The sequence below is a fragment of the Gorilla gorilla genome, chromosome 10 (genome assembly GCF_029281585.2).
Source record: "Gorilla gorilla gorilla isolate KB3781 chromosome 10, NHGRI_mGorGor1-v2.1_pri, whole genome shotgun sequence".
Classification (NCBI taxonomy): domain Eukaryota; kingdom Metazoa; phylum Chordata; class Mammalia; order Primates; family Hominidae; genus Gorilla; species Gorilla gorilla.
Window position 1 is genome coordinate 116,564,360 of NC_073234.2, and position 22,677 is coordinate 116,587,036.

The following is a 22,677-nucleotide window of genomic DNA, read 5'->3' on the forward strand; positions in this document are numbered from 1 at the left end:
ATGAGAGAAGTGGAAACTTCATGCTAGGGGGAACACTGGCAACTGCTTCTTTGATGATGTGGCTCCAAATTGGGTGATTGAGTATAAACATGGTCATCTTTGGCACCTAAGTTCTCTGTCTTAGTTGTCCACTTAATTTTATACTCCACAAGCAAAACTATAGCTTTGAGATATAAAATAGAAATTTAAAACTTCAAATTGATATTTTTTCAAAAGAAAGAAAAAACACTCAGGTTAAGAACTTCTGTTTCTCTTTTAAAGTCCTGATATTATCAACAATTAACTTGGACCAACTTTTAAAAGATTAAATTACCCCAATTAAAAATTGGATTGGAACAACTATTGGGTATCTGCCTAAAGGAAAAGAAGTCACTATGTCAAAAAGACACCTGTACACACATGTTTATCGCAGCACGATTCACAATTGCAAAGATATGGAATCAACCTAAGTGCCTATCAACTGATGAGTGGATAAAAAATGTGAGATATATATATGAAATGTGAGATACATATATATATATACACACATACCATGGAGTACTACTCAGGGATAAAAAAGAATGAAATAATGTCTATTGCAGCAACGTAGATGGAACCAGAGGCTATTATTCTAAGTGACGTAAGTCAGGAATGGAAAAGCAAATACCACATGTTTTCATTTGTAAGTGGGAGCTAAGCTATGAGTACACAAAGGCATACAGAGTGGTATAATGGACATTAGAGACTCAGAAGGTGGGGAGGCTGAGGAAGAGGAATGAAAAACTATCTATGCGGCACCATGTACACTACTCAGGTGACCAGTGCACTGAACCTTCACACTTCACCACTATACAATTCACCCATGTAACCAAAAACTGTACCTCTAAGGCTATTAAAATAAAATATTTTCTAATGTATTGGGACAGAAAAGTTTGTACTTTTTTGTACTTTTTATTTTTCAATACGGTGTTAATTCATTAAAAAATAAAATAGTCTTCTGTGACAAAAATTCTACATGTTTATACTTTTTGTAATCTACAGACAGCACTTAGGAATAGTCCTTTATGTTGTAAATAGGGTGGAAGTATCTTTTTGTAAAGGCTGATAAAATTAACTGTATTCAATTTGACATTTATCCCCCCAAAACAGACAACTGCAAAGAAACTTGTAGGGAGTTTAATCAGCAAGTTGAAAATTCAGATTCACAACCATGTTTTTACATTGAAATGTTCAACTTTCTCAAGCATTTCATAAACAATAAGCTCAAAACTTAGAAAAGCATACAGTGAATTTTCAGTAACTAAATGCTCATGTACTCAATAAACTCTTTGTCTATGGAAAAACTCAGAATTTCCTATAAGAATCAATACAGAGTTACTTCCCCCATCTCAACCCCCTCCCTGTTCCTTGTATTTATATCATGGATGCTCAGTTGAAAAAAAATTCAAAATCTTTACATGTATGTATTTAATATTTCCTTCATCCTAATGTGTGTCAATATCAGAAGCCATGTGGAGAATCTAAACTGTCTTAAGACTTCTTTAAATAATTATTCACAATTCTATGGTCCTTAATAATTTCATAATGCTGTGAAAATACATGGTCATTGTTCTGCATCATAACATTAGATATGCCAGTGGCATTTTCATCCTTACCTGTAGATGAGAACATTCAGATAGAATTTTCAGGCCGTTTCCCTATAGAAACACAACCAGGCTGTGTGACTTCAAGAAAATCAACCTTATTCTCCAGGGCAAGGTTTCTCAAACTCTACACTATGGACATCTTAGGCTGGATAATTTTTTGTTGTGGAGGAGGAGAGCACCCTTGCAGACCTCAGGAGATGTTTACCAGTTTCCCTAAATTCTACCTACTAGATACCACTAGCGCCATCCAAAAAGTCTCCAGACATTTCCAAACATCCCCTGAGAGGCAAAATTGTCCCCTTTGAGAACCAATGATCTGGAGAGAAAATGACTGCATAAGCAACTAATTAGATGAATGTGAATTTATGCTGTTTTACATCTTTCCTATAAAATTTTCATTTTCTATGGGGTGAATATTACTGACATATATATATTATATATGTCAAAAAATATATATATTTTTTGAGATGGAATCTCGCTCTGTTGCCCAGGCTGGAGTGCAGTGGTGTGATCTCGGCTCACCACAACCTCCACCTCCCAGGTTCAAGCGATTCTCCTGCCTCAGCCTTCCGAGTAGCTGGGACTACAGGTGTGTGCCACCATGCCCAGCTAATTTTTGTATTTTTAGTAGAGACGGGATTTCACTATGTTGGCCAGGCTGGTCTTGAACTCCTGACCTCATGATCCACCCACCTCAGCCTCCCAAATCATATTTTTCTTTAAAGTTTACATTCCCTCTATTGGAATAATCCTGCTGACTCCTGAATATATTTTACTATTTCCATGACACACATTTTTAAGAGAAGGCACTATCTCTACATCATGATATTGCAAATTAACAGCTCTATTTTTTAAAACTGGCAAATGACTTTTGTCTCAAACTTTGATTCCCAATCATATTGAAATATTAAGCAACACTATTTGAGTTAGTAAAGTGCTATTCTGGCAAAGAACTCAACCTGATCTTTTCTACTGACATTATTTCTGTGAGGTAGGTAGGAGCTTAGTGCTATGTACCGTTGTTAGAGGAGATTAGGGGTCAATTCAAGGGTATACAACTTGTCAACAGCAAAACAGACATTGACAACTTGTATGGCTTTTCCCCCACTGGTGTTTTTGTCATTCAAAATAACTAAGAGCAGCAGATTATGTAATTTAAGTGACAATGGATTAACATTTAACCCTTATTTGGTTTTATCTAAAAATTTAGAAATTAAGATAAATTATTTTGAGCTAATAATATTACATTGCTTTCTTAAGAATTCTATCAGGCATTCTCCTGTGTTTATAAAACTAAAATATTGATAGTTCTAAATGTCACAAAAATATATTCTGTCTAAAGGAAAGTGAACAAGAATGGAAACATCATGTTTCTCATTAAGAATACATGGTGTAACTCCCTGGCAATCAGGTAAGACAAAAAAATGACCTGACTTTGATTTCCAAAACTGAAGCATTTTACACACATATGCATTTAGAATTATTAAACAAATAACCATAGTTCAAAACACATTCATGTAAAACAAACATATCTTTCTACTTATTAAAACATTGTAGAAAGACTTCCCTAAATTTGATATTTGCTTACAAATACAGTGATTTAAAAATAACATATATCGAATCTGGCCACTGGGCCAAGGAATGCCCGCAGCCTGGGATTCCTCCTAAGCCGTGTCCCATCTGTGTGGGACCCCACTGAAAATCGGACTGTTCAACTCACCTGGCAGCCACTCCCAGAGCCCCTGGAACTCTGGCCCAAGGCTCTCTGACCGACTCCTTCCCAGATCTTCTCGGCTTAGCGGCTGAAGACTGACACTGCCCGATCGCCTCGGAAGCCCCCTAGACCCTCAGGGACGCCGAGCTTCGGGTAACTCTCACAGTGGAAGAAAAGCAGGAATACGAGGGGAGGAGCCAAGATGGCCGAATAGGAACAGCTCCTGTCTACAGCTCCCAGCGTGAGGGGCGCATAAGACGGGTGATTTCTGCATTTCCATCTGAGGTACCGGGTTCATCTCACTAGGGAGTGCCAGACAGTGGGCGCAGGTCAGTGGGTGCGCGCACCGTGCGCGAGCCGAAGCAGGGAGAGGCATTGCCTCACTTGGGAAGCGCAAGTGGTCAGGGAGTTCCCTTTCCGAGTCAAAGAAAGGGGTGACGGACGCACCTGGATAATCGGGCCACTCCCACCTGAATATTGCGCTTTTCCGACCGGCTTAAAAAACGGCGCACCACGAGATTATATCGCGCACCTGGCTCGGAGGGTCCTACGCCCACGGAGTCTTGCTGATTGCTAGCACAGCAGTCTGAGATCAAACTGCAAGGCGGCAGCGAGGCTGGGGGAGGGGCGCCCGCCATTGCCCAGGCTTGCTTAGGTAAACAAAGCAGCCCAGAAGCTCGAACTGGGTGGAGCCCACCACAGCTCAAGGAGGCCTGCCTGCCTCTGTAGGCTCCACCTCTGGGGGCAGGGCACAGACAAACAAAAAGACAGCAGTAACCTCTACAGACTTAAATGTCCCTGTCTGACAGCTTTGTAGAGAGCAGTGGTTCTCCCAGCACGCAGCTGGAGATCTGAGAACGGGCAGACTGCCTCCTCAAGTGGGTCCCTGACCCCCAAGCAGCCTAACTGGGAGGCACCCCCCAGCAGGGGCACACTGACACCTCACACAGCAGGGTATTCCAACAGACCTGCAGCTGAGGGTCCTGTCTGTTAGAAGGAAAACTAACAAACAGAAAGGACATCCACACCGAAAACCCATCTGTACATCACCATCATCAAAGACCAAAAGTAGATAAAACAACAAAGATGGGGAAAAAACAGAACAGAAAAACTGGAAACTCTAAAATGCAGAGCGCCTCTCCTCCTCCAAAGGAACACAGTTCCTCACCAGCAACAGAACAAAGCTGGATGGAGAATGACTTTGACGAGCTGAGAGAAGAAGGCTTCAGATCATCAAATTACTCTGAGCTATGGGAGGACATTCAAACCAAAGGCAAAGAAGTTGAAAACTTTGAAAAAAATTTAGAAGAATGTATAACTAGAATAACCAATACAGAGAAGTGCTTAAAGGAGCTGATGGAGCTGAAAACCAAGGCTCGAGAACTACGTGAAGAATGCAGAAGCCTCAGGAGCCGATGCGATCAACTGGAAGAAAGGGTATCAGCGATGGAAGATGAAATGAATGAAATGAAGCGAGAAGGGAAGTTTAGAGAAAAAAGAACAAAAAGAAATGAGCAAAGCCTCCAAGAAATATGGGACTATGTGAAAAGACCAAATCTATGTCTGATCGGTGTGCCTGAAAGTGATGGGGAGAACGGAACCAAGTTGGAAAACACTCTGCAGGATATTATCCAGGAGAACTTCCCCAATCTAGCAAGGCAGGCCAATGTTCAGATTCAGGAAATACAGAGAACGCCACAAAGATACTCCTCGAGAAGAGCAACTCCAAGACACATAATTGTCAGATTCACCAAAGTTGAAATGAAGGAAAAAATGTTAAGGGCAGCCAGAGAGAAAGGTCGGGTTACCCTCAAAGGGAAGCCCATCAGACTAACAGCGGATCTCTCGGCAGAAACCCTACAAGCCAGAAGACAGTGGGGGCCAATATGCAACATTCTTAAAGAAAAGAATTTTCAACCCAGAATTTCATATCCAGCCAAACTAAGCTTCATAAGTGAAGGAGAAATAAAATACTTTACAGACAAGCAAATGCTGAGAGATTTTGTCACCACCAGGCCTGCCCTAAAAGAGCTCCTGAAGGAAGCACTAAACATGGAAAGGAACAACCGGTACCAGCCACTGCAAAATCATGTCAAAATATAAAGACCATCGAGACTAGGAAGAAACTGCATCAACTAACGAGCAAAATCACCAGCTAACATCATAATGACAGGATCAAATTCACACATAACAATATTAACTTTAAATGTAAATGGATTAAATGCTCCAATTAAAAGACACAGACTGGCAAATTGGATAAAGAGTCAAGACCCATCAGTGTGCTGTATTCAGGAAACCCATCTCACGTGCAGAGACACACATAGGCTCAAAATAAAAGGATGGAGGAAGATCTACCAAGCAAATGGAAAACAAAAAAAGGCAGGGGTTGCAATCCTAGTCTCTGATAAAACAGACTTTAAACCAACAAAGATCAAAAGAGACAAAGAAGGCCATTACATAATGGTAAAGGGATCAATTCAACAAGAAGAGCTAACTATCCTAAATATATATGCACCCAATACAGGAGCACCCAGATTCATAAAGCAAGTCCTGAGTGACCTACAAAGAGACTTAGATCCACACATTAATAATGGGAGACTTTAACACCCCACTGTCAACATTAGACAGATCAATGAGACAGAAAGTTAACAAGGATACCCAGGAATTGAACTCAGCTCTGCACCAAACGGACCTAATAGACATCTACAGAACTCTCCACCCCAAATCAATAGAATATACATTTTTTTCAGCATCACACCACACCTATTCCAAAATTGACCACATACTTGGAAGTAAAGCTCTCCTCAGCAAATGTACAAGAACAGAGATTATAACAAACTATCTCTCAGACCACAGTGCAATCAAACTAGAACTCAGGATTAAGAATCTCACTCAAAACCCCTCAACTACATGGAAACTGAACAACCTGCTCTTGAATGACTACTGGATACATAACGAAATGAAGGCAGAAATAAAGATGTTCTTTGAAACCAACGAGAACAAAGACACAACATACCAGAATCTCTGGGACGCATTCAAAGCAGTGTGTAGAGAGAAATTTATAGCACTAAATGCCCACAAGAGAAAGCAGGAAAGATCCAAAATTGACACCCTAACATCACAATTAAAAGAACTAGAAAAGCAAGAGCAAACACATTCAAAAGCTAGCAGAAGGCAAGAAATAACTAAAATCAGAGCAGAACTGAAGGAAATAGAGACACAAAAAACCCTTCAAAAAATTAATGAATCCAGGAGCTGGTTTTTTGAAAGGATCAACAAAATTGATAGACCGCTAGCAAGACTAATAAAGAAAAAAAGAGAGAAGAATCAAATAGACGCAATAAAAAATGATAAAGGGGATATCACCACCGATCCCACAGAAATATAAACTACCATCAGAGAATACTACAAACACCTCTACGCAAATAAACTAGAAAATCTAGAAGAAATGGAGACATTCCTCAACACACACACTCTCCCAAGACTAAACCAGGAAGAAGTTGAATCTCTGAATAGACCAATAACAGGAGCTGAAATTGTGGCAATAATCAATAGTTTACCAACCAAAAAGAGTCCAGGACCAGATGGATTCACAGCCGAATTCTACCAGAGGTACAAGGAGGAACTGGTACCATTCCTTCTGAAACTATTCCAATCAATAGAAAAAGAGGGAATCCTCCCTAACTCATTTTATGAGGCCAGCATCATTCTGATACCAAAGCCGGGCAGAGACACAACCAAAAAAGATAATTTTAGACCAATATCCTTGATGAACATTGATGCAAAAATCCTCAATAAAATACTGGCAAACCGAATCCAGCAGCACATCAAAAAGCTTATCCACCATGATCAAGTGGGCTTCATCCCTGGGATGCAAGGCTGGTTCAATATACGCAAATCAATAAATGTAATCCAGCATATAAACAGAGCCAAAGACAAAAACCACATGATTATCTCAATAGATGCAGAAAAAGCCTTTGACAAAATTCAACAACGCTTCATGCTAAAAACTCTCAATAAATTAGGTATTGATGGGGCGTATTTCAAAATAATAAGAGCTATCTATGACAAACCCACAGCCAATATCATACTGAATGGGCAAAAACTGGAAGCATTCCCTTTGAAAACTGGCACAAGACAGGGATGCCCTCTCTCACCACTCCTATTCAACATAGTGTTGGAAGTTCTGGCCAGGGCAATTAGGCAGGAGAAGGAAATAAAGGGTATTCAATTAGGAAAAGAGGAAGTCAAATTGTCCCTGTTTGCAGACGACATGATTGTTTATCTAGAAAACCCCATTGTCTCAGCCCAAAATCTCCTTAAGCTGATAAGCAACTTCAGCAAAGTCTCAGGATACAAAATCAATGTACAAAAATCACAAGCATTCTTATACACCAACAACAGACAAACAGAGAGCCAAATCATGAGTGAACTCCCATTCGCAATTGCTTCAAAGAGAATAAAATACCTAGGAATCCAACTTACAAGGGATGTGAAGGACCTCTTCAAGGAGAACTACAAACCACTGCTCAAGGAAATAAAAGAGGATACAAACAAATGGAAGAAAATTCCATGCTCATGGGTAGGAAGAATCAATATCGTGAAAATGGCCATACTGCCCAAGGTAATTTACAGATTCAACGCTATCCCCATAAAGCTACCAATGACTTTCTTCACAGAATTGTAAAAAACTACTTTAAAGTTCATATGGAACCAAAAAAGAGCCCGCATCGCCAAGGCAATCCTAAGCCAAAAGAACAAAGCTGGAGGCATCACACTACCTGACTTCAAACTATACTACAAGGCTACAGTAACCAAAACAGCATGGTACTGGTACCAAAACAGAGATACAGATCAATGGAACAGAACAGAGCCCTCAGAAATAATGCCTCATATCTACAACTATCTGATCTTTGACAAACCTGAGAAAAACAAGCAATGGGGAAAGGATTCCCTATTTAATAAATGGTGCTGGGAAAACTGGCTAGCCATATGTAGAAAGCTGAAACTGGATCCCTTCCTTACACTTTATACAAAAATCAATTCAAGATGGATTAAAGACTTAAACGTTAGACCTAAAACCATAAAAACCCTAGAAGAAAACCTAGGCATTACCATTCAGGACATAGGCATGGGCAAGGACTTCATGTCCAAAACACCAAAAGCAATGGCAACAAAAGACAAAATTGACAAATGGGATCTAATTAAACTAAAGAGCTTCTGCACAGCAAAAGAAACTACCATCAGAGTGAACAGGCAACCTACAACATGGGAGAAAATTTTCGCAACCTACTCATCTGACAAAGGGCTAATATCCAGAATCTACAATGAACTCAAACAAATTTACAAGAAAAAAACAAACAACCCTATCAAAAAGTGGGCGAAGGACATGAACAGACACTTCTCAAAAGAAGACATTTATGCAGCCAAAAAACACATGAAAAAATGCTCATTATCACTGGCCATCAGAGAAATGCAAATCAAAACCACAATGAGATACCATCTCACACCAGTTAGAATGGCAATCATTAAAAAGTCAGGAAACAACAGGTGCTGGAGAGGATGTGGAGAAATAGGAACACTTTTACGCTGTTGGTGGGACTGTAAACTAGTTCAACCATTGTGGAAGTCAGTGTGGCAATTCCTCAGGGATCTAGAACTAGAAATACCATTTGACCCAGCCATCCCATTACTGGTATATACCCAAAGCACTATAAATCATGCTGCTATAAAGACACATGCACACGTATGTTTATTGCGGCATTATTCACAATAGCAAAGACTTGGAACCAACCCAAATGTCCAACGATGATAGACTGGATTAAGAAAATGTGGCACATATACACCATGGAATACTATGCAGCCATAAAAAATGATGAGTTCATGTCCTTTGTAGGGACATGGATGAAATTGGAAATCATCATTCTTAGGAAACTATCACAAGAACAGAAAACCAAACACCGCATATTCTCACTCATAGGTGGGAATTGAACAATGAGATCACATGGACACAGGAAGGGGAATATCACACTCTGGGGACTGTGGTAGGGTGGGGGGAGGGGGGAGGGATAGCATTGGGAGATATACCTAATGCTAGATGACAAGTAAGTGGGTGCAGCGCACCAGCATGGCACATGTATACATATGTAACTAACCTGCACAATGTGCACATGTACCCTAAAGCTTAAAGTATAATAAAAAAAAAAACCAGGAAAAAAAAACATATATCCACATAAGAAATATATGAATATATATAGTTAATTTATTTGTTTTATTTATTTATTTATTGAGTCAGGGCTTCATCACCCAGGGTGGAGTACAGTAGCGCAATCACAGCTCACTGCAGCCTCGACCTCCTGGCTCTAGCAATCTTCTCACCTCAGCCTCCTAAGTAGCTGAGACTACAGACACACACCACCGTGCCTGTCTAATTCTTGTATTTTTTTGTAGAGATGGAGTTTTGACACACTGCCCAGGTTTATGTAGTTAATTTTAATGTTATATAAATCTCCCTCTCTCTCTCTCTCTCTTTTTTTTTTTTTTTTCCAGAGACAAGATTTCACTCTGTTACCCAGGCTGGAGTGCAGTGGTGTAATCATAGCTCAATGCAGCCTTGAAATCCTGGACTCAAGCTATCCTCCCACCTCAGCTTCCCTAATAACTGCGACTACAAGTATGTGGCAACATGCCTAGCTAAGTTTTTTTTATTTTTATTTTTTATTTTTGTAGAGATGAGGTCTAACTATGTTTCCAGGCTGGACTTAAACTCCGGGCCTCAAGCGATCTTCCTGCCTCAGCCTCCCAAATGTTGAGATTACAAGCATAAGCCATCATGCCCAGGCTTTTTTTTTTTTTAATTTCTTAACATTGTCAGTTAGCAACCTCTAAATGTACAGGGCATGATTACCTAAATAACACGTATCAGAAAATAAGCATAAAATTATTTAATCATAAAAACATTTCTATGTATCTAAATATTGCTCTTATATTTCTAAAAAAATTGAGTTTAAAAAAGAACTTTTAAACAGTATCTAATGTGGGAACTGTACAAAAAATAAGTTATTGATGAACTCCTATAACCAAACTCTTAGCTAGGAACATAGCAAAATAAACAGCTAAGCAACTTTGAGACTGCTACTTAAAAATTTTAAAACACGGAACAAAGCATTTTTTGAGTCCAGACATTTAAAAAAACAGTAATGTTTGCTTATATAATTTAGCTCTTTAACTGGATAAATATACCAAAATTTCAAAATTTCTAGGCATATGTATCTTTAATTGACTGCAAATTAGTTGACATTCAAAAGTTCAACTTAATAGCATTAAATGTAGTCATCTAACTCCATGGAGCTTAACCATTTTGAAGAATATAATATTCTTGGATCATCAAGTCCATAAATACCTATATCAAGTATATGTTAGTACCAAGCTAATGGGAGTTCATAATTTATAGTCTGGGACTTGATAAGCCAGGATTTGGGGTGGCATGATTCACATGAGTGTCTTGAGACGTATCCAAGCCCAGGGCAATAAACAGAAAATTATGAAGACAAGCTCAGTTAGAGTGCACAACAAAACCCAAGTTGATAGGTCAGAAACTGGGCATGCAGATAAAAATTGCAGTCTAAGAAAGGCAGTATCAGCAGCCAAAGTCCAGAAACTCTAGAAAACAAGCCAAAAGGCACAAGAATTAATGAACAGCACCAAGAAGACTTTGATCATTGGGCCCATGGTCTTTCCCAGGCAGAATACTTATTGATTACCACCTTCCTGATTCAGAATCAGTTTGCAGGTTAGTATATGCCCTGGGCTGATAGGGTGATAAAAAGGAAAGATCTAGACAACACAGACCTGTTACCTCGTTGCTCCCTAAGAATGGTGTATGTGGTAGGAGGGAAAAAAGCTCTTTTCAAGATGAATTATGATTTTGGCAAACTTCCAAACTTATGTGCTAGCACCTAGGCATGGAAAATATTTTCAATAATACCCAAATTTAAGAATATACCTTTGACAATCAAATACATGTGCACATGTGTGTATTAGCCTTTCAGCATCTATGTAGTTACAATTTTCACAATTATAGCTTCATCGAAATAAAGGAAAGAGAGGGAAATGTCAATGCCAGAATTCTAAACTCCAGAGTAACATCAATTAATGATGTAGTAAATGAAGATAGTCCATACTTTGTTTTAACAAAAACTTATCCCCCAAACACTCATGATACAACACACACACACACACAAAGAAAACCTGATCCAATTGTCTTAGAAAACATATAAAATTGAAACATCATTTAAGGGTATCTAGTATCAGAACAGCTTCACAAACGAGTCCCATTGCTCTTGCCACTCTGATCTGAGTTCAATTCAATGTGGTTGAAAGCAGGATTATCAGTTCCACCATCTTCCACTGGATGCGATTTATAGCTCAAAACATGCTTCTTCTAAAAGAAAATGTTAACATGGTGATTAGGGGGAAAAAAAGAAGCTCTTCATTCATGTAATTCTAAATAATTGTTTCTACTATTTTTATTTCTCTGCATCAGCTTTCTAATCTACTGAGGGAGAGAAATATATAACAGGTATACTTCCTCAGAGGATAGAGACATATTCAACAGATACAGGTTATCAGAAGATAGATACAAAATAGCCCATCAGACAATAGATATACAACAGATTTATAATATCAGAGGATAGACAGATATAGAGAGATATACAACAGATACAGGTTATCAGAGGATAGACAGATATAGAGAGAGATACAATAGATATAGATTATCAGAAGATAGACAGATATAGAGAGATATACAACAGGTATAGCTCATCAGAGAATAGAGGGATATACAACAGATATAGGTTATCAGAGGATAAAGAGAGATAGAGAGATATACAACAGGTGTAGCTCATCAGAGAATAGAGGGATATACAACAGATATAGGTTATCAGAGGATAGAGAGATATACAGCAGATAAAGATCATCAAAGGAAAGAGGATATACAACAGATATAGCTCATCAGAGGATAGACAGATAAGCAATAGGTATAGCGTATCAGAGGATATGGAGCTATAAAACAGATATAGATCATCATAGGATAGAGAGCTATCCAACATATATAGATCATCAGATTATACAGGGTCTATACCTTCCTTGTCCATCACTTTTCCATCGAGAAACAGGTTGAGAACTAATTAGTGTTCTATCCAGGTAATAAAGCCCAGTTTCCTAACTCAAGGTAAATGAAAGCCAACTCACTTTCTTAAAAATATCAAAATTGGATAAAAAGTCCTCTTTGGTTAGTATATATCTGGGGTCTAAGTTCTGTTTTCTTCCTCCTGGAAAAAAAAATGTACATGACTTACGTTGTTAAAAAGGACACCAGTAACTACACAGAGACATTCCATTATACAGGCATTTAACTTGTTCACGTTCAACTCCACACATTCAAAAAACACAAAGAGAAAGGGAAACTTAAAAGCACTGATCACTTAGCCCGCAATTCCCCTTTCCTTAGTTAGCCCCAGGTCTTGAAAGCCTCTCACTATAAATATGAGTCTTTATATATATATATATTCTTTATATATATATATGTATCATATATATGTGTGTGAGATAGAGCTTAAATGCAAGCCAACTGCTTCATCTGGTACTCAACTAGAGAAACAGTCATCTGGCCCAATGCTGGTAGGAAAACTGGTTTAAAAGCACCCTCCATGCCATCAGTAAAATATCAAACCATCTGCCCCTGCTTCAGACAATGGAGCTGCTTTTCCCCACTTTGTTGGCTACAAATATACATGTCTATGAAGAAACGCAGGCAATTCGGAACTGCTGAATAAATTATTTAAATGAAAATTAGTATGCTGACTGAAGTTTGATCCAAATCCTCTTCTCTAAGGTTTTCTTTACAAAAAAAAAAAAAATTCTATTTTGCTTTGGTATTTTTTGTGGATCAAAGAGGATGCTTTTAAAAATTGTGTATCTCAAAGAGTGGTCCTCAAACTACCCTTCCCCAGATCATTCAAGGAATGTACTTAAAATGCAGATTCCCAGACTCTAGCCTGGACTGACCAAATTAGGACCTCTGCAGGTAGGACCCCTGAAGCCTGATTTTTATAAAATTTCCAAGAGGATCCTTATGCCCTCTAAAGTTTAAGAACCACTACTTTAGTACAAATACTAGACTTTTAATTATGGGAACCTCTGCTGTTCTGGAGATAGAATCAATTTTAAATGAATTCGTTCAATGTTATTGAGTACCTACTGTGTGCTGGAGATGCTGCTAGGTGCTAGAGAAACAGAGAAACAAAACAATCTCTGTGCCCACAGTTTGTGATCTACTTAGGAAACTATTTGCCCCCATTTTCCTGATGAAAACATAGCCTTCTGCATAGTAAAAATCAGGGGAGTGCTGAAACGCCAACCAAGTCTGTAAGGCCTGAACTCTTATGGGAGTTTTGGTATACTACGATAGGTTTTAAAGTCTGTTTCCCAGGGAGCATCAAAATTGTGTGCTTCTCATAGTTTTCAAGGTACTCACTGCTTCTGTGAAGTAGGAATAAGTTATTTGTGAAGTTAATGAAGCTGAAGTGTTTTCTATTACTGGATCCCAGTCACTGAGGTAGAGTGTTACTTATTGAAACAAAAGATATAGCTGTATATGGTTTTTCAGAATCAAAGCATTTAAAAGAAAAAAAGGAGTACTCAAAGGAGCTACTCTGATACTCCACTTTCTTTTAAAAAATGAGCTAAATAAGGACCAAAGGGCAAATAGTACAGGGAGACTGGTTAGGTGTATTCCAGATCTGAACAACTGAATAACTGCTGGGAAAAGATGAAAATCTGTCTTAAGACTGGGCATGGTGGCTCACGCCTGTAATCCCTACAATTTGGGAGACCAAGGTGGGCAGATCACCTGAGGTCAGGAGTTCGAGACCAGCCTGGCCAATATGGTGAAACCCCATCTCTATTAAAAATACAAAAATTAGCCGGGCGTGGTGGTGCGTGCCTGTAGTCCCAGCTACTCGGGAAGCTGAGGCAGAAGAATCCCTTGAACGCAGGAGGCAGAGGTTGCAGTGAGCCGAGATTGCACCACTGTACTCCAGCCTGGGCAAAAGAGCGAGATTCCATCTCAACAACAACAACAACAACAACAACAAAAATCTGTCTGAAAATATATCAAACTGGACCAAAAAAATTAATAAACCTACTGTACTGGGAATTTTATTTTTGAGAAAGAGCACAGTCCTTTTGGAAAAGAAAGAATATTTTCCAACAACTGAGAAATAATGAATAGCAACAAATTTTATAATTATAAATACAAGTGTCACAGAAGTTTGAGAGACGGTGATATCTCAGTCCCAAAAAACAGAAAATGATAGCAGGATTCTGTAAAGTGGCACAGTGCTGGCAGCTTTGTAGCATGGAGCAAACAAAGACATCAGATATCCTTGAACACGACTAGTTGTAACACATGTTGAAGGAGGCAGTTGCACCCTTCCCCTGGCGTGGCTGCTATGGATGCATACATGTGAGGGGATGTAGGGAGTCAGGGAGCCCAGCATGTTTCACCAACTCCGCGCTACCCCGGCCCCAGCACTGTGATCTCTCACCTGGGTTACTGCAATAGCCTCTTCCCTGCCCTCGTTCCCCTACAGACTATTCTCAAAATTGGATCAGAGCACTCCTTTGAGAATTATTGGAAAAGTAAGTGAAAAAATATTTCACATAGTAGACCTAAAAGACACGGAGAGGAAAAATAAGAGAGAAAAAAACGAGAAAATTAGAGGAACTGTCCATGATTCTGATTCAAATGTTTGACTAATAGGAGTTCTCAGAGAGAGAACACAGAAAATTATTAAAAATAGAAATAAAAAGGAAGAAAAGAAAACAAAAAAGAAAATGTCCAGAACTGAAGGGCATGGATCTTCAGATTGAATGGGCCCTACTGAAGGCCTAGGCCAAGGCAGTCATTGTGAAAATGGGACACACGCAAAGTGTCAGCTGGTAGCAGAGCACTGTCACAACAGCAACATAGCAAGCTAGAAAAAAATTCAGACATACTCTCAGAAAAAAGAAAAGTTCTTTTCAACCCTAGGAATTTCTACTCAAACAATCAATCAAGCATAAGATAGATTAAATAATTTTTTTCAGACACACAAAGTTTCCAAAACCTCTTCTTTTGTCTACTCATTCTTGAGAATATGCTATAGGATGTGTTTCATTCAATTAAGGGAGTAAATGAGAATGAGAAGTAATGAATATAGGCAGTAGAAAACCCAACACAGGAACAGGGGCTAAGAGAATTCATAGAATGAGGACAAAATGGAGTCCCAAGACAACCGTTCTATAGCAATCCCAGAGAGCAATTTATATACCATGTGTATCAATTTGATTTTTTAAAAATGAACACACTTTTTTAAAAAATGATAAATATCTGAAAAAAAAGCCTCCACACTATGTTTAGATATAACCTATGTATGCTTCTTTACAGTTCACAAAGAATGAATACTGGACCATGTAAAGATCACAGCATATTGGGTTATTGTAAAAATGTGTGTAAAATCCCTAACATCATAGTAGTTATGAAGTTCTTTTCAAGCATCTTATTTTTGTCTTACAGCAACTTGTGAGATGGGCAGGTCGATTATTATTGTCCTCATTTTATACATAAGAAAGCTGAGGCTCAGTGTAGCTATGTGACTTGCCCAAGTTCATGCAGCCCCTAAAGGGCAGAACCAAGATTCAAATAGAAATAAGTCTTCTGCTTTCAAGTCTAGGCCTTCAGATTTCCCATGAGTAAAATAGAAGAAATAATTAAACTAGTTGTCAATAGGATCATAGTAAAATAACATAAATAGCTATAAAACAGATACAGTAAAAACTGATATAGAGGTAAATACAACAATACTAATGTTTAGATAGTTACCTGTTGATAAACTGACAAGTATCCCCACTAATAATGTTACCAAAGTTCCAACAGTGCTGAAGTACAGATATGATAAAGAATACCAGTTATCCATCAGTGGAGTCCTAAGAGAGCAAAAACACAATGGTAAGATTTCATGTAATGCCACTAGCAACTACCAGTATATACCAGTGATTCTCGTGGCAAGGTCAAAATATAACACTTAATAATGTTTTTAATGTCATAACCTGCTGTCCTAATTTTATCTTATCAGATCAGGAATCGAAAGCAAAACTTCACCTTGACTATATACTGAAATACTTGAAGGTCATGTTTATTCATTCAATTCTGCATGATGTCCCAGGCACTGCTCTTGTGATTGGACAGTCAGCCATAAATAAGGTAGATAAACCATTTGACCCAGCAATCCCATTACTGGGTATATATCCAAAGGAAAATAAATTGTTCTACCAAAAAGACACGTGCACTTATATGTTCATCGCAGCACTATTCACAACAGCAAAGACATGCAATCAACCTAGGTGCCCATCAATGGTGGACTGGATAAAGAAAATGTGGTACATATACACCATGGAATACCATGCAGCCATGAAAAAAGAACAAAATCATGTCCTTTTCAGCAACATGGATGCAGCTGGAGGCCATTATCCAAGCAAATTAATGCAGGCACAGAAAACCAAATACCACATGTTCTCATTTATAAGTAGGAGCTAAATGTTGGGTACTTATGGACACAAAGAAGAGAACAATAGACACTGGGGACTACCAGAGGGTGAAGGGAGACAGGCAAGAGTTTACCCAAGTAAGAAACCTGCACAGGTATCTAAAATAAAAGTTGAAATTATTTTTTAAAAATAAAGTAGATAAGATTCCTGCTCACATAAAGTTTATACTCTAATGGAGAGATAAATACGATAAACAAATTAATAAATATAATAATTTCCACTAGTAGAAAGCGCTGTAAGGAAAGTAAAACAAGATGATGTGCTATTAACAGGGTGAAGAGGAAGGAACTACACTACGAGTGGTCAGAGAAAACCTTTGGGAATAAACGACATTTGAACTGAGATCTGAGAACAAAATGTTCTTGAGGAAAACATCTCAGAGACTAAACACCAGCTGACTGAGGCACAGTGAGCAAGACAGTGATTACAAGATGAAAGATAGGCAGGGGGCTTTTTGTGGGACCGGGCATGAGTTGGAATTTTACTCTACAGGCAATGGCACTCATTGCAATGTTTTAAGTGAAAGAGTAACATGAACATTCTGTGATCATTTCTACAATGATTGCTCTAGGATTCCACTTTCAGTTTTGATAGCTGCTTGATTTAGACCAATCATTCTGCTGAGAACAATGTATAAAACCTGGGGCATGGGGAGGGAGGCAGGTTTTTGAAGCTATCAGAGAGATCAAGACAATGAGAACTTGGCTGGGGCGGTGGCTCACACCTATAATCCCAGCACTTTGGGAGACCAAGGCAGGTGGATAACCTGAGGTCAGGAGTTCAAGACCAGTCTGGCCAACCTGGTGAAACCCCATCTCTACTAAAGATACAAAAATTGGCCAGGTGTGGTGGCACATGCCTGTAATCCCAGCTACTTGGGAGGCTGAGGCACAAAAATCACTTGAACCCAGAGGTGGAGGTTGCATTGAACTCGAGCCTGGGCAACAGACTGAGACTCCGTCTCAAACAAAAACAAAAACAAAATAATGAGAACTTGAGGTGACAAGAACCCAGAAAGAAGGGGAACACGTTGAGGTGAGCTAATGAAATTAAGAGAGTGTGATATTGAGCCAAAGACAGACAAAATAGAACAGAGTAGAGAATTGAGAAATAGACCCACAGAAAAATAGTTACTTGCTTAACATCGTTTTCATCGCCAGTGCATTCAATGGGGCAAAAGGGGAGTCTTTTCAATAAATGGTGTTTAGTTAACTGAGTATCCACATGGGGAAAAATAATCTTGATCACACCACCCACAGAAATCAATTCCAAAGTGGATTACACTTCCCCAATGGAAATGGTTAACAATAAAGCTTTTAAATAAAAAATTAGTGGAATATCTTTATGATTGCAGGGTAGAGACAAGGATTTCTTAAACAAGACACATAAAGGACTAACCATATAGGAAAAAACTGAGAAACAGAAATAAATTAAAATTAAGAAATTTTGACTGACAAAAAAAGTATCATTAAAAGAGTAAAAAGGTAACCCATAGAATGGGAGAAAAACATTTTCAAAACATATCTCATATCTAGAATATGTCATGAACTCCTATGTAAGTAAGAAAAAGACAGAGAATCCATTTCAAATGGACTAAAGACTTCAATAACTAAGTCGCAAAAGTAAATATCCAAATGGCCAACAAACAAATGAAAATGTATTTGACTTCATTAATCTTAAGGGAAATACAAATTAAAACCACAGCAAGCTACCAATGTAACCATCAAATATTGTAAACTTAAAAAAATCAAAACTGAATCTAGGCAATTGAAACAATTTGTATCTAGGCAACCAAAGCATCACACATTCAACCTTCAGCTGGGTGGCTCACAACCCTTGTGCTCCAGCCATAAGGAACTAGGATGATTTCCTAAGATGCCCTGATTCTTCAGTCCTTCGTGCTTTTGCACCGGTCGTTTCTTCATTCTGCGACACATACTCCTCCTTCCTTGCGACACAGATTGTGTCACTGTGCTCAGTCCTGCCACCTGACTAACTCCAGCCCATGCAATTCTCCTCTAAAAAGGTTTCCTTGACTCCAGTCAGGCAGACTTCCTCCTTCTGGCTCCCATGATATCCTGTGAATATTACTTACCACAGTGCATGTTTTAATTTATTTTCTTGTCCAATTTCCCTTCTGGTCATTTTCTTTTTTTTTTTTTTTCTTATTATACTTTAAGTTTTAGGGTACATGTGCACATTGTGCAGGTTAGTTACATATGTATACACGTGCCATGCTGGTGCGCTGCACCCACCAACTCGTCATCTAGCATTAGGTATATCTCCCAGTGCCATCCCTCCCCCCTCCCCCCACCCCACAACAGTCCCCAGAGTGTGATATTCCCCTTCCTGTGTCCATGTGATCTCATTGTTCAATTCCCACCTATGAGTGAGAATATGCGGTGTTTGGTTTTTTGTTCTTGCGATAGTTTACTGAGAATGATGGTTTCCAATTTCATCCATGTCCCTACAAAGGACATGAACTCATCATTTTTTATGGCTGCATAGTATTCCATGGTGTATATGTGCCACATTTTCTTAATCCAGTCTATCATTGTTGGACATTTGGGTTGGTTCCAAGTCTTTGCTATTGTGAATAATGCCGCAATAAACATACGTGTGCATGTGTCTTTATAGCAGCATGATTTATAGTCCTTTGGGTATATACCCAGTAATGGGATGGCTGGGTCAAATGGTATTTCTAGTTCTAGATCCCTGAGGAATCGCCACACTGACTTCCACAATGGTTGAACTAGTTTACAGTCCCACCAACAGTGTAAAAGTGTTCCTACTTCTCCACATCCTCTCCAGCACCTGTTGTTTCCTGACTTTTTAATGATTGCCATTCTAACTGGTGTGAGATGATATCTCATAGTGGTTTTGATTTGCATTTCTCTGATGGCCAGTGATGATGAGCATTTTTTCATGTGTTTTTTGGCTGCATAAATGTCTTCTTTTGAGAAGTGTCTGTTCATGTCCTTCGCCCACTTTTTGATGGGGTTGTTTGTTTTTTTCTCGTAAATTTGTTTGAGTTCATTGTAGATTCTGGATATTAGCGCTTTGTCAGATGAGTAGGTTGCGAAAATTTTCTCCCATGTTGTAGGTTGCCTGTTCACTCTGATGGTAGTTTCTTTTGCTGTGCAGAAGCTCTTTAGTTTAATTAGATCCCATTTGTCAATTTTGTCTTTTGTTGCCATTGCTTTTGGTGTTTTGGACATGAAGTCCTTGCCCACGCCTATGTCCTGAATGGTAATGCCTAGGTTTTCTTCTAGGGTTTTTATGGTTTTAGGTCTAACGTTTAAATCTTTAATCCATCTTGAATTGATTTTTGTATAAGGTGTAAGGAAGGGATCCAGTTTCAGCTTTCTACATATGGCTAGCCAGTTTTCCCAGCACCATTTATTAAATAGGGAATCCTTTCCCCATTGCTTGTTTTTCTCAGGTTTGTCAAAGATCAGATAGTTGTAGGTATGCGGCATTATTTCTGAGGGCTCTGTTCTGTTCCATTGATCTATATCTCTGTTTTGGTACCAGTACCATGCTGTTTTGGTTACTGTAGCCTTGTAGTATAGTTTGAAGTCAGGTAGTGTGATGCCTCCAGCTTTGTTCTTTTGGCTTAGGATTGACTTGGCGATGCGGGCTCTTTTTTGGTTCCATATGAACTTTAAAGTAGTTTTTTCCAATTCTGTGAAGAAAGATATTGGTAGCTTGATGGGGATGGCATTGAATCTGTAAATTACCTTGGGCAGTATGGCCATTTTCACGATATTGATTCTTCCTACCCATGAGCATGGAATGTTCTTCCATTTGTTTGTATCCTCTTTTATTTCCTTGAGCAGTGGTTTGTAGTTCTCCTTGAAGAGGTCCTTCACATCCCTTGTAAGTTGGATTCCTAGGTATTTTATTCTCTTTGAAGCAATTGTGAATGGGAGTTCACTCATGATTTGGCTCTCTGTTTGTCTGTTGTTGGTGTATAAGAATGCTTGTGATTTTTGTACATTGATTTTGTATCCTGAGACTTTGCTGAAGTTGCTTATCAGCTTAAGGAGATTTTGGGCTGAGACAATGGGGTTTTCTAGATAAACAATCATGTCGTCTGCAAACAGGGACAATTTGACTTCCTCTTTTCCTAATTGAATACCCTTTATTTCCTTCTCCTGCCTAATTGCCCTGGCCAGAACTTCCAACACTATGTTGAATAGGAGTGGTGAGAGAGGGCATCCCTGTCTTGTGCCAGTTTTCAAAGGGAATGCTTCCAGTTTTTGCCCATTCAGTATGATATTGGCTGTGGGTTTGTCATAGATAGCTCTTATTATTTTGAGATACGTCCCATCAATACCTAATTTATTGAGAGTTTTTAGCATGAAGCATTGTTGAATTTTGTCAAAGGCTTTTTCTGCATCTATTGAGATAATCATGTGGTTTTTGTCTTTGGCTCTGTTTATATGCTGGATTACATTTATTGATTTGCGTATATTGAACCAGCCTTGCATCCCAGGGATGAAGCCCACTTGATCATGGTGGATAAGCTTTTTGATGTGCTGCTGGATTCGGTTTGCCAGTATTTTATTGAGGATTTTTGCATCAATGTTCATCAAGGATATTGGTCTAAAATTCTCTTTTTTGGTTGTGTCTCTGCCCGGCTTTGGTATCAGAATGATGCTGGCCTCATAAAATGAGTTAGGGAGGATTCCCTCTTTTTCTATTGATTGGAATAGTTTCAGAAGGAATGGTACCAGTTCCTCCTTGTACCTCTGGTAGAATTCGGCTGTGAATCCATCTGGTCCTGGACTCTTTTTGGTTGGTAAACTATTGATTATTGCCACAATTTCAGCTCCTGTTATTGGTCTATTCAGAGATTCAACTTCTTCCTGGTTTAGTCTTGGGAGAGTGTATGTGTTGAGGAATGTATCCATTTCTTCTAGATTTTCTAGTTTATTTGCGTAGAGGTGTTTGTAGTATTCTCTGATGGTAGTTTGTATTTCTGTGGGATCGGTGGTGATATCCCCTTTATCATTTTTTATTGTGTCTATTTGATTCTTCTCTCTTTTTTTCGTTATTAGTCTTGCTAGCGGTCTATCAATTTTGTTGATCCTTTCAAAAAACCAGCTCCTGGATTCACTGATTTTTTGAAGGGTTTTTTGTGTCTCTATTTCCTTCAGTTCTGCTCTGATTTTAGTTATTTCTTGCCTTCTGCTAGCTTTTGAATGTGTTTGCTCTTGCTTTTCTAGTTCTTTTAATTGTGATGTTAGGGTGTCAATTTTGGATCTTTCCTGCTTTCTCTTGTGGGCATTTAGTGCTATAAATTTCCCTCTACACACTGCTTTGAATGTGTCCCAGAGATTCTGGTATGTTGTGTCTTTGTTCTCGTTGGTTTCAAAGAACATCTTTATTTCTGCCTTCATTTCGTTATGTACCCAGTAGTCATTCAGGAGCAGGTTGTTCAGTTTCCATGTAGTTGAGCGGCTTTGAGTGAGATTTTTAATCCTGAGTTCTAGTTTGATTGCACTGTGGTCTGAGAGATAGTTTGTTATAATTTCTGTTCTTTTACATTTGCTGAGGAGAGCTTTACTTCCCAGTATGTAGTCAATTTTGGAATAGGTGTGGTGTGGTGCTGAAAAAAATGTATATTCTGTTGATTTGGGGTGGAGAGTTCTGTAGATGTCTATTAGGTCTGCTTGGTGCAGA

The 22,677-nt window shown here is 38.7% G+C and overlaps 1 protein-coding gene across 1 annotated transcript in view; it reads right to left on the reverse strand.

The window, feature by feature from the left end:
- Positions 1–9,511: 9,511 nt before the first annotated feature.
- SLC5A8 (solute carrier family 5 member 8) overlaps positions 9,512–22,677 on the reverse strand; it is a 59,799-nt gene continuing 46,633 nt past the window's right edge. The window contains exons 13-15 of the mRNA XM_031000869.3: positions 16,265–16,368; positions 12,592–12,671; positions 9,512–11,782 (exon numbers count right to left, since the gene is read on the reverse strand). Of these exons, the coding sequence (XP_030856729.2) occupies positions 11,660–11,782; positions 12,592–12,671; positions 16,265–16,368 (307 nt within the window). The 3' untranslated portion in view covers positions 9,512–11,659. The remainder of the gene's footprint in view (positions 11,783–12,591; positions 12,672–16,264; positions 16,369–22,677) is intronic.